We start from the raw sequence: 12,121 nt of genomic DNA on the forward strand, positions 1-12,121 counted from the left end.
ATACTGAAATATCAGGACAGAAGACACAATAAAACGACAATAGGAAAACTGTTCCTTAAAATATGTGCAAATGTTGCTACTTATTTAAATGAAAAATTGCAGCTGGAACAAAGCTGCTCCTGTAGCGCTTTGTTCTACACCTTGGGACCCTAAACCTCCGACCAGATGGGAGAAGCTGAACCATCTAACTCGCTTTTTCTTGTGTTGCTCTGGAAATGATGTATTGCACATTTTGTACCACTTCCCGTGTCCACTATGTGATGCTAGAGAACACATAATAATTATACAACATGTTGCTGTATATCATGTGTAGACTAGGGATGAGTCATGCTTTTTGATTTTTCAAATAGTCGTTAAGTCATAAAAAATTTAATAGTTAATGCCCATTAGTCCCATCTTAAAAAATATATATTTCTCTTGTATTAACCGCTGCAGGCGCTGCCGTCGTAATAATTTAGATATTTTCCAAAATAAAAGTCTTGAGAAGTGTATGATTCAACTTTTTCCCATGTTCGTGATAGTATCTAATCGGGAGATAGGTGAATCGTCCCAACCCTGGTTTCTATTTGATGAGATGGCACATGGTATGTGGATGGTAATTTAGTTAAATGTGCAAGTTATGGCATTAATATGGAAGCCCTGAGAGACAAGTGAGGAAAAAATAAGCCAGCTAAGCAGAATAAAGCTGTCTGTCATAGATGGATAGATTGACTTTATTGTTACCCAAAGGGGAAATTGCGGTGTTACAGCAACAATTTACATAGATCACAAAAAATATGCCATCACTCACATAAAACACGAGGTCGGTACGAAAAACATTGTATTCACAAATAAAAAAACAAAACACTTTGAACTAGATAAAAAAAAAATATATATATATACAATAAAAATAGAATTGAAGATGAGTATTAAGATATCTCTCTGCTGTGCAAATTGAAAGTAGAATATGCATTGCCACTCAGAAGATAGGCCTCCTCTCCCGGCACAGAGGAGAGAGTGTGAGAGTTAGGGATAGTGAAGCCAGATAATAAAAAGGTATTAACCCTGGGTAAGTTGAACTCGCTTCATAGAACGGCCATCTCAGGTGAGATGTTTTGATAAGCTCTTTTTCAAAACATTTTCAGTTTTGAAAATACCGGCCAAACAAGATGTTTCAAATGTATCCACATGATTGTGAACATTGTGTGACTTAGCTGTCAAGTGTTTGAGGTTGGGCAAAGCCAGCTTGGATTTTGTTTCATTAACTTAATCCTTCCTTGTTGGCTTTTTTTCTTTCTATTGGGTCCATGTTTCAGGTAAGTTCCCTCCTTCTCGGTCGGATGGTAATTCAGTACTTGCTTTACGTATCTAACCCAACATGGTTCAGACAAGTGTGAACTGTGTTGAGTTTCAGCATATCAACACTGAGTTGGGGAACAGAATCAGATGACTTACAGGAACTCGTGCTATATCTTTGTACAGGTCATCTAAAAGGTCATGATCAAATCAAGTTCACAAGAAAGAAGTATAAATACTCCAGTTAAGTATTTTACATACATACAGACAGCTTCCCTGTGATATACTTGATTTTATTTGCAGTAGATTGTATTGTTGTAGTCATTGTACACAGGGCTGTAGTACTCGAGTCTGGACCACTTTCTTGAAGTCTTGCACTTGTCTTGGCCTCGTGCCTTGTTGGACTCGGACTTGTCTTGGACTTGTGCCTTTGTTGGAGTCGGACTTGTCTTGGACTCGTGCCTTGTTGGACTCGGACTTGTCTTGGACTCGTGCTTTGTTGGACTCAGACTTGTTTTGGCCTTGTGCCTTGTTGGAGTCGGACTTGTCTTGGACTCGCGCCTTTGTTGGACTCAGACTTGTTTTGGACTCGTGCCTTTGTTGGAGTCGGACTTGTTTTGGCCTTGTGCCTTGTTAGTCTCGGACTTGTCTTGGATTCGTGCCTTTGTTGGAGTCGGGCTTGTTTTGGACTCGTGCCTTTGTTGAAGTCAGACTTCTTTTGGCTTTGTGCCTTGTTGGACTCAGACTTGTCTTGGACTCGTGCCTTTGTTGGAATCAGACTTGTTTTGGGCTTGTGCCTTTGTTGGACTCCGACTTGTCTTGGTCTCGTGCTTTGTTGGACTCGGACTTGTCTTGGACTCATGCCTTGTTGGACTCGGACTTGTCTTGGACTTGGGCTCAGCTGGATGCTACTGCAATTAGCTAGCCAGTGGGGCACGCACACTGGGACTCACATGCACTAACATACATGCACGGCCGGACTGTCTTCTGTAAATGAAGCCTGGAGGAGCTCGGATTACAACACACACAGAATGAAAGTTACTTAATTCTCTGCTCAGGTAGACATTACTCCTCAGCTGTCACCTTCCTTTCGACATTCAATTTAATATAATCTACAATAAAAAGGTCTTGCCTGGTTTTATGTCTTGTCATCATCTTTTGGAATTAATAAAACCACATCTTTTACCTTTCATAACTCTTCTGTCTGCAGGTGGAAGGTGGATTAAAGGATTCTGTTATAAATACGTTAATGAATGATGCCTGTCATCTGTTCAGTACACACCTTTTACTGCAACATCAACACACAATCACACAGGCATGCACACAAAGACAGGCTTCGTCTTTTTTCTAAGCGTACAGACACACGGCGGTACGAGTGAGAGATCAAGATTAGGTATCATGTAAAGGTTCTGTGCCCTTTGAATTTTGCTGAATTCTAAACTAAAGTGGGTCATTAACAAATCATGTTGAGAGATGGAAAAACAAAGAAACTTCTCATCAAAAGGGATTGGAGTCACGTGACCAGCGCTTCGGCTGGTATCAGCAATCTCTTGCCATGTATTCCTATTTATTCATTATTTCTTTTAGCATGTTATACTGTGTCAGCTGTGGTTTTATTGCTATATTATTATACTGCATCTTCAATTGTAGGCCTATAATACTCTAATAATATTCCAACTGGAACATTATAGGGTTAAGGTGGTGTGTTTGTTTATAGTGTTAATACTTAAAGGTCCCTTATTGTTCTCATTTTCAGGTTCATACATGTATTTTGTATTTCTACTAGAACATGTTTACATGCTTTAATGTTAAAAAAAAACTTTATTTTCTTCACACTGTCTGCTTGAATATACCTGTATTTACTCTCTGTCTGAAACGCTCCGTTTTAGTGCATTTCAACAGAATTGCAATGGAATTGCGTTGCTAAGCAACAGTTTGGGTCCATGTTTACTTCCTGTCAGCTGATGTTAATTACATACACTGCAACAGAAAATAAACTGGGACACATTTAGTATGTTTACGTTCAAAACCGTGTAATGGTCTAAATATTGTATATTTGTGACATCACAAATGGACAGAAATCCTAACGACTTGTTTCAAACGCACAATTTCTAAATACGGGCTGTGTGTATTTCTCCGTATGTTGAGCGTTTTGATAGTTTAACAGTATTTATATATCACTTAAACCTGCTTTATAATCTATAATCTTACTTTTTACAATATGGGACCTTTAAAGTGCTTTCCTGTGTTATTTGTAGCATCGCTCTGTAATATATTATAGGATGTCTATAGGCTGTCTATATGTGGCTTATGCCAGGATCAGACTACACAATATTTTGACGGTAACGATGGTCACTATGTCAGATTAGACGATTGAGAGTCATAAATTCTTGTCGTGACTCGGCCGCGACACGTGACAGACTACACGTCGGTCCCCTGTTCCGACAACACACACTCTCCCGGCACCGCCGTCTTAAAGGGACTCTATGTAAGAATCAGAAATCGCTTGTTAACAGCGACACCTGTGGGCGTTAAGAGAACAAAAGTCAGCGTCCTGTTGCTCGCGCTTGTGCTCGCTCTACATAGACATGAACGAGCATCGCTCAAAACAGTGAGGCGACACACGTCAGCTAAAACCACAATATCACTCTATATTTCAGCTGCTTGGCAGTAATGTTAGCTGACCAGACCAAGGTCTCTCCATGAATCAATGCTGATCCTAGTGTTGGCTTTTCCTGCCTCAGCCTCCCGACCAGGCAGGCAGGCAGAGGAGCAGGGACTCCGGCCCTGGAGACCAAAGCTACCGTCTCCCCCGCGTCCTCCAACCGCGGCCAACACTGTTTAACAGACGGGCTTCACTAGATATAGCTCTGCGGTTTTGGTGCTTCCGTGTAGTTTGTGTTGGAGTCTGAGTCTGAACAGCGTAGCCACACGGGAGCGCGCATGGGACACCGACCCGCAATGATTTATACGTGTAAGAAGTTACAAACAGTCCCTTTAATATACGGTATTTACCGGGTCTCAACGCCCAGAACCCATTTTCATTCACATGTCTTGAGGTCAGAGGTCAAAGGACCTCTTTGCCAGTTTTTCCCTCGCCAAATCTAACCTAACTTCAGAGCATTATTTAGCCTCCTTCCCGACAGCTAGCATGACATCCTTGGTAGCAATGGTTTCCTTGGGTTTTAGCACAAGTAAGTAGTGATTAGAGTTGTAACCAACATGAAAAAACAAACGTCTCATCCGTGCTTTCCCTCTCAGAGATCACCACCCCTCTTACATTTCTTGGCCAGTACAACATGGGAGGCTCTACATGACTGTAAAAGCTGTCAGACCAGGTGCATATTTAAAATGAAAGGTAACAATGATAGAATAAAACAAAAAATGTCCTCCTAGCTTCCTCGAACAGCCTGCAGAACCAGCTTCGGCTGTAACTACCCACATGGTGCAGACCCATGGATTTAGAGTATAAAAGCCAGACAAACCAGATGGGATGTACGACAGCAGCTCCACGCAGACACAGAGGTACATCCAGAAGTGCACTGCTGCTTACGAACTCACAAACACAGAGACGACATGAAAGCTATCGCAGCCTTCGTGCTGGTGCTGTGCTGCCTGATCGTCGGTAGTACCGGTAAGACGCTGTCCGATTACAATATTATTATTATTACAAAATGAATTGTTGAAGCAGATTAAGATGAAATAAGATGTATTTATTTTCCATTCACATCAATAATGATTTTGTCTCCACAGCCTGGACCTGCAAGCAAGGTCCGCGACTGAATAGAGTTCAGCAGATTGACGCTGGGAGTGGGCAAGTGGTCGCAAACTCCGGCTACTATGCCTACTTCCTGATTGGAACCTCTTGGTACAGAATGAGCACGCTCCGATTCAGGCATGTCACAGTGGGACCTGCAGGACTTTGGGCAGTTGGCACCAATTACAGGGTCTACAAATATGTAGCTGGCATCTACAAACAATCCGGTGGTAACTATCATTCTGATTCTTACTCTTACTCTTATTCTTATTCTTATTCTTGCTCTTATTTTTATTTTTATTCTTACTCTTATTCTTATTCTTGCTCTTATTTTTATTCTTACTCTTATTCTTACTCTTATTCTTATTCTTATTCTTATTCTTATTTTTATTTTTATTCTTATTCTTATTCTTATTTTTATTTTTATTCTTATTCTTGTTCTTATTCTTACTCTTATTTTTATTTTTATTCTTACTCTTACTCTTATTCTTGCTCTTGCTATTATTCTTGTTCTTATTCTTACTCTTATTTTTATTCTTATTCTTGTTCTTGTTCTTATTCTTACTCTTATTCTTGCTCTTATTTTTATTCTTATTCTTACTATTATTCGTACTCTTATTTTTATTCTTATTCTTATTCTTATTTTTATTCTCATTCTTATTCTTGCTCTTATTCTTGCTCTTGCTTTTGCTGTTATTCTTATTCTTATTATTACTATTACTCTGACTCTGACTCTGACTCTTATTCTTATTCTTATTCTTATTCTTGTTACTTCCACAAGAAGAAAGCAGTCTGTATGGGTTGTCATCATTACTTTTGTTTAATTGTACTGTATAATATTGTAGTGCTGGAGCAGTGCAGCGCTCCAACTAGGCAGAAAAATCCACAAGTGACAGAATGAACTAGTTTGCAACACATATTTTCCATATTCAAGTTAACTGTACCTGTGTGCGTCTTCAGGTCCAACTATGCGGTCGGTGGATGCTGGCGGTAATGATCTCTTGGTGGGAATCACTACCTCCTGGTACGCCTACTGCCTGAGAAGCACTTATGCTGAGGCCTACCGTGGACGGGGCAACCTGCGCTGGAATTCCCTGTCAAGGAGGATGAGGTACTACTCCTGCAGCCCACGGAATGGATGCTGGGGAGTCGACCTGAGTTACCGGGTCTTCTACACACAGGTTGGCCACTGCAATATGAGTGAAATCCCATGTCGTTGTAACTGTTGGTGTTACTATTAGGACACATGAACCATACTTTGATCACTCCATGTATGCTTCTTATGACAGAGAATAATCCCAACAAGCTGCGGGACCTATAAATGGCAATATGTGCGAGGGATGAAGATGAGAAAGGTTGAAGTCGGGACTGACGGATATACTTTTGGAGTGTCCCTGAAGGGCAAGGTCTACCAAAGGTAAGCCGGTACTAACAGCATGGCAATAACATTTTTTTCTAGAATATATATGCTGTACATACATGAAATCTGAAGCAAAAGCAATTTTTCTGTCAAGGAAAAAAAAAGCTAAAATAATCTCAAAGGCAAACCTTCATGAATTTCTGCTGATGGAAATGTGAATTGAGATGGTGGTTTAATAGATTTCTCCGGCTTCTTTCTCAACAGACTTGGCTTTCACCCTCGTCGCCCATTTGGCACAACTTGGCGCCAAATCCCAATGTGCATGCCAGTCAGGGACGTGAGCTACGACCTGGGCAAGCTTTGGATGGCTACCACCTCTGGAACAGTCATGTACTGCATCTAATCCTGCCTGTGTGGCAGACGCTTAGTGTGCACCAGTTTGTCGTGGAAGATTTAATTTATTCCGGGACAGGAATGTCTTTAAATGGTGTTTTGGCTGTCATCCCTATCAAGTTCTATCCTTTCGTACCCAGTTCTCCGGTATAACTATTCATCCATCTCCTTGTTATTAGGCTACTACTTATTTTGGCAACAGTGAAAAATTAAGGCTGCAAGAAATAATTGATTTGTTGAAGCAATGTGACCCTTTCTTAAACATCAATGCACAAAAACTGAATCCGACCTAAACAAATTTTTATGAATACATCTCTTAAGATGCTGTTAATTAAGCAAATTATTTTTTTTAATTCAAACTTATTGGACTGTGAAACATAAACATTAAATGAGAATTACAAATGTGAAGTGTAAGAGTAACCTAATGCAGTAAAGATATACCTTTTTAAGATTCTCAGGCATGTATAACCTCCATGTGTCTTACTACTACTACTTTCTACTGTTTTCTGTTTAATAAAGTGAAGTGAAGCAAATTCATCTGACTGTTGTCATGCTGCATACAAAATGTTTACGCTGTCGTGAAAATACAAATGTTAAAAATGGAACTGTTAAGTGGTGGACACACTGCCAGGCGAGCCGCTCGCTTCTCAGCTGCGTGTCTCAGCAGCAACAGACAGGGAAGGTGATCTAGTGACAGTAAATTAACATCATACCAACAAGATTACTACAGTTTCCATGTCTAGACATCTGTAGAATATGTGACAGACAGTGAAAGTGATCTATTGACTGTATATTAACCTCATACCAGCAAGACTTTACTACAGTTTCGAGGTTTATCTGTAGAATATGTTACGGAGATGAAAAAAAGTAAAGACTCATTTTTAAATCAACACTTCCTGCTTTCATTTCAAAATAAAAGCCCTCAGGCATTTTTTTCTAGAGACAGAATCCCCTCATTTGTTAACACGAGGCTTTTATTCTGAAATATGAGCAGTCAGTGCTGTGGAACAAGCAGTGACTTGTAAAGCATCATAAATGAATACAGTACGGAGTTTTAATTGTGGATTATTACTATTATTTACTAATTACCACACGTTTCTGAACCTTTCTCTGTCTAAACTAAATATAAATTATATTTATCATGAAGGTAAATGGCCATTAAAAGGCAAACTCTATGTAGAAAGAAAGGGCTGTCAGCAGCAGAAGAAACACAGCTGACAGGCAGCGGACACGCAGCCGACAGGCGTCTAGTGTGAACACCAGACTCCTGCATCACGCAGCCACCACGCGACGCAGACGCCACGCGCTACTGACGTTGGTAGTGTGCCCATGGCTTTAGACTGCTAAAACTGCTAAAACCAATTTCACTAAGCCCCTCCCCCAATCAGTGACTGTCCAATCATAGCTTAGCAAACATATCCAGGCTTGGTAGGCCTGTCAAGCGGATGTCTTTGCATGCTGAAGCGGTGGACACAAGTAAGAGTGATACTCCATTAAGTCTATAAAGAGTTTTTCCAAAAGTGGTGTGTAAGGAATTGACAGTGAATTTGTCTGCTCCAATGTAAGCTGCACATTTTAGAGAAATGAGGGTAGAAATGGAGCAAATATGATTAATATAAAATAATTTTTATAAAACGGTCACTTTATCCTGACAGTAGTGCATGAGACAGGTAATCTGAAAATACATCATGTGCGTCTGTGTCCTCCGGTGCTCCTAACAGCATCTGCAAGATTTCACAGACCAGAGGAAAACAACCAATCAGAGTCGAGCTGGAGCCTTGCCGTCTCTGAGCAGCTGTCAATCACTCGCCAACTCTGATCAAACAGTCAAACTAGGCAGCGCTGATCAAATATGAATCAATATTCTGTTACTGTAATGCCTATTTCTCTCCTCAAATGTTTTCAGAAACATCTTGCAGTGTACTGTTTAAAGCTGTAAAATGAAATAGTCGACTGGTCATGTTGGTCTTCTGAGCACATCTCTGGTAAACACAAGATTTAAAGTGGTGCTTTTGTGTGATTATTTGGAGAAACTCAGTTTTACAGATCTTTCGATTAAACCTGCAGTAGGCAGTATATTTTTGGCATCATTGGGAAACAAATCCATAATAACCTTTCAGCATATTGTAATTCAAGTGTTCTGAGAGAAAACTAGACTTCTGCTCCTCCTCATGGCTCTGTTTTCAGGCTTTAAAAAATATAGCCCATGACGGGAGACTTTGACCAATCACAGGTCATTTCAGAAAGAGAGAGCGTTTCTATCATTTTACAGCTGAACAGTACACTACAAGATGATTCTGAAAACATTTTATGCGAGAAATAGACATTACAGTAAGAGAAAATTGGTTCATATTTGATCAGCGCTGCCTAGTTTGACCATTTGATCGGAGTTCGTGAGTGATTGACAGCCGGCTCTCATTGACAGCAGATGGACAGCAGACCTCAGATCAGCTCTTACTGCTTGTTTTCCTCCGGTCTGTGAAATCCTGCAGATGCCGTTAGGATCACCAGAGGACACAGACGCACATGATGTATTTTCAGATTACCTGTCTCATGCACTACTGTCACGATATAGTGACCTGTTTTATAAAAACAACTTTTTTTAATCATATTTGCTCCAATCTCGCCTACTTCAGCTTTAAATCAACTAATCCACTAGTCGACAAAATCGTACGAGTGTTACAGTCGACTAAGAATTTCTTTGGTTGAGGGCGACTATTATGGTTGGTATGGAATTTTTTTGCAACACCAAGTTTAGTGCATTTTAAAATGTACTAAACACCACAGGTATCAGAGCAGGTGAGAACATTTTCATTGTTGTCCTTTTATTCTCTGTTTTGCATCATCCTATATTTGATCCATATACGCAATGATCATTCATCTGTGTCAGGTCTGTCTAGTTCACCGCGTCATGTTTAAAGAGCGAGCGATCGTTGCCAAACCCTGCTTGTAATATGTCACATAGTTAATCAAGAAAACAATTGTGGGATAAAAAAATAAGTGTCATGACTCACAAAGTGGAAAGTTATTATGCCGTTCCTGCTCAACCAGTCTCACCGTTTTCATCCGTCTCCGTTTGCATCGCTACACTGTCAGCTCATTGTGTAATATTATTACACGCTACTGTGCCAAATCTGTATTATTATGATTTACAGCCCACATCCTGAGCACACAAATTACAGGCGGCTGTCTGTGTTTACCTGAAACGGATTTCATAGGTGAGAAGCAAGCAGCACTGTGATGGTTAAATTAGTCAGTTGCATAACTGGTAATGCAGACATATTGGGAAGTGATCAGTACCCCTCTCTACCCCTTCTGAGTGCATTCATTGTGATTAGAGATTAACTGATCAGTACTACTGAGCAGGTTATGGGTTCGGGTTATCATGGGTGTTTATGATTTTCAAATCAGAGTGGTTTGTTGCACTAAGTGATGTTTACCTTAGAAAAACACATTTCTCTTTTTAACTGAAGTCACACTGAACACATCATTAACAACAACACAATTTAGCAAGCACAAGAGCAATTGAAGTACTAATGAGTCTTTAAGGAAGGATGTGATAGTGTGTAGGGTCGAATGAGGACTGATTCATTTTATATGAGCAAAGGAATCCTATGCTTCCAAAGCAATGTGCTGTTTGTATCTCTCGTTTGCTTCTATTTCTTCGGCTGGGTGGGATGTGCACCACATGATGCATCTTTTGGCCTACATTTAAAGGATAAGGCTGGTGATATTCTTTTTCCTGTCAACAAATAAAAAGAACAAAATCAATGTGTTAGTCCATGTTCTCATACTTTCTGAATTCACTATATCACTTTATCCTGACAGTAGTGCATGAGACAGGTAATATGAAAGAAATGATCGAGACTAGCTGGTGAACATAGTGGAGCATTTAGCATCTAAAAAAGACAGATATTTCCCTCAAGAGTTGGTGGAGACCAAAAATAGAGCAAAAACAGAAGTGAATATTACATTTACATTCATCAGGTCGACACAAACACGACTCCAAATAACTGATAATGTTGTTTTCCGTAGCTGCTGGATGTGAAAAAACAAGTTCATATCATCATCTTAAAGGGACTGTTTGTAACTTTTTAAGCGTATAAATGTACCGGGTCGGGACACATGCGCGCTGGCATATGCGCGCTCGCGTGTGGCTGGCGTCTCTGCTCCTCTGCCTGCCTTCTTGCCTTCACTAACAGAGAACGCGCGTTCTCGCTCTGCTCGCTCCACCTCTAGACGTGAACGCGCGCTCACTCCACACTGCAGAAGAGTTAGTTTAGCTCTGAGATTAACAAGTGGACGTTTGCACAGAAATAACTGCTGCAACTCCTCCAGACCAACAGAGGTTTCCCGTGTCTTGTGAAGTGACGGGGCTCTGCAGCGAGAAACGTTATCGTCTCCGACCAAAACTCCGGTGTCTCACTCCGGCTGCGGTCGGGAAGCTGAAGCAGGAATAGCCAACACTAGGATCAGCATTGATTCATGGAGAGACCTTCGTCTGGTCAGCTAACATTACTGCCAAGCAGCTGAAATATAGAGTGATATTGTGCTTTTAGCTGACGTGTGTCGCCTCACTGTTTTGAGCGATGCTCGTTCATGTCTATGTAGAGCAAGCACAAGCGTGAGCAACAGGACACTGACTTTCGTTGACTTAACGGCCACAGGTGACGCTGTTAACAAGCATTTCTGAAAGTTACAAATAGTCCCTTTAAAAGATGGTGATATGTCAATGTTGTGTTCAAGTTACTTTGCATATAAACTCTATAACCACTACTAATTAAACAAATAATAATCAACATTACCATGCATATCCTTTGACTAAATCTAACCTGCGACAGCATTGATGACATCAGCATGAGCATAAAACCATGAAGCGTTTGGTTGCCACCCCCTTTAACCCTTTAACATGTTAAGAATGATTGAGACATCAAGAGGAAGAAAAGAAAAGAAAAGAATGGGTAAGTGGAAAAACCGAAAGTAATACTTAACTCAAGGAAACATGGATTAAATCAATAATACCTGTCTGTGTTTTCATTTAACCAGGAAACACTTGTGTTTATACAATGCTGAGATGTAACTGTAGCTGAACAAACAAACAAAAAGCATAGCAAGAATGTGAACTTTGATTTGCAACAGGAAATACATTTAGAAAGAAACCTAATGCAATACATTTTCATCATCATAATGAGGAAGTGTTGTAGCAGCTAATCCTTCGGCACTGACAGGACTTAATTAGATTGGGGTCTTGGTTTAATACTGCGAAAGTCAAAAATTACTTGAAGCACAAGACATAATGTGTTTATCTTTTAATTATTTAAACAAAATCTCTAACT

General features: G+C 40.2%; 1 protein-coding gene across 1 annotated transcript; it reads left to right on the forward strand.

Annotated features, from left to right (window-relative positions):
* The first annotated feature begins 4,755 nt into the window (after positions 1 to 4,755).
* On the forward strand, positions 4,756 to 7,318 carry LOC141762277 (fish-egg lectin-like). Its single transcript, XM_074626336.1, has 5 exons — positions 4,756 to 4,909; positions 5,029 to 5,262; positions 5,993 to 6,213; positions 6,322 to 6,449; positions 6,657 to 7,318. The coding sequence occupies exons 1-5, from the start codon at positions 4,852 to 4,854 to the stop codon at positions 6,793 to 6,795; spliced, it is 780 nt and encodes a 259-aa protein (XP_074482437.1). The 5' UTR covers positions 4,756 to 4,851; the 3' UTR covers positions 6,796 to 7,318.
* Positions 7,319 to 12,121: the final 4,803 nt, after the last annotated feature.

The sequence above is a fragment of the Sebastes fasciatus genome, chromosome 23, assembly GCF_043250625.1.
Source record: "Sebastes fasciatus isolate fSebFas1 chromosome 23, fSebFas1.pri, whole genome shotgun sequence".
In the NCBI taxonomy this organism is placed as follows: domain Eukaryota; kingdom Metazoa; phylum Chordata; class Actinopteri; order Perciformes; family Sebastidae; genus Sebastes; species Sebastes fasciatus.

Coding starts and splice junctions, on each gene's coding strand:
- LOC141762277 (XM_074626336.1), top strand. CDS start 4,852: ATGAAAGCTATCGCAGCCTTCGTGCTGGTGCTGTGCTGCCTGATCGTC. Junction 5,263..5,992: donor CATCTACAAACAATCCGGTG/GTAACTATCATT, acceptor GTGCGTCTTCAG/GTCCAACTATGCGGTCGGTG. Junction 6,450..6,656: donor AAGGGCAAGGTCTACCAAAG/GTAAGCCGGTAC, acceptor CTTTCTCAACAG/ACTTGGCTTTCACCCTCGTC.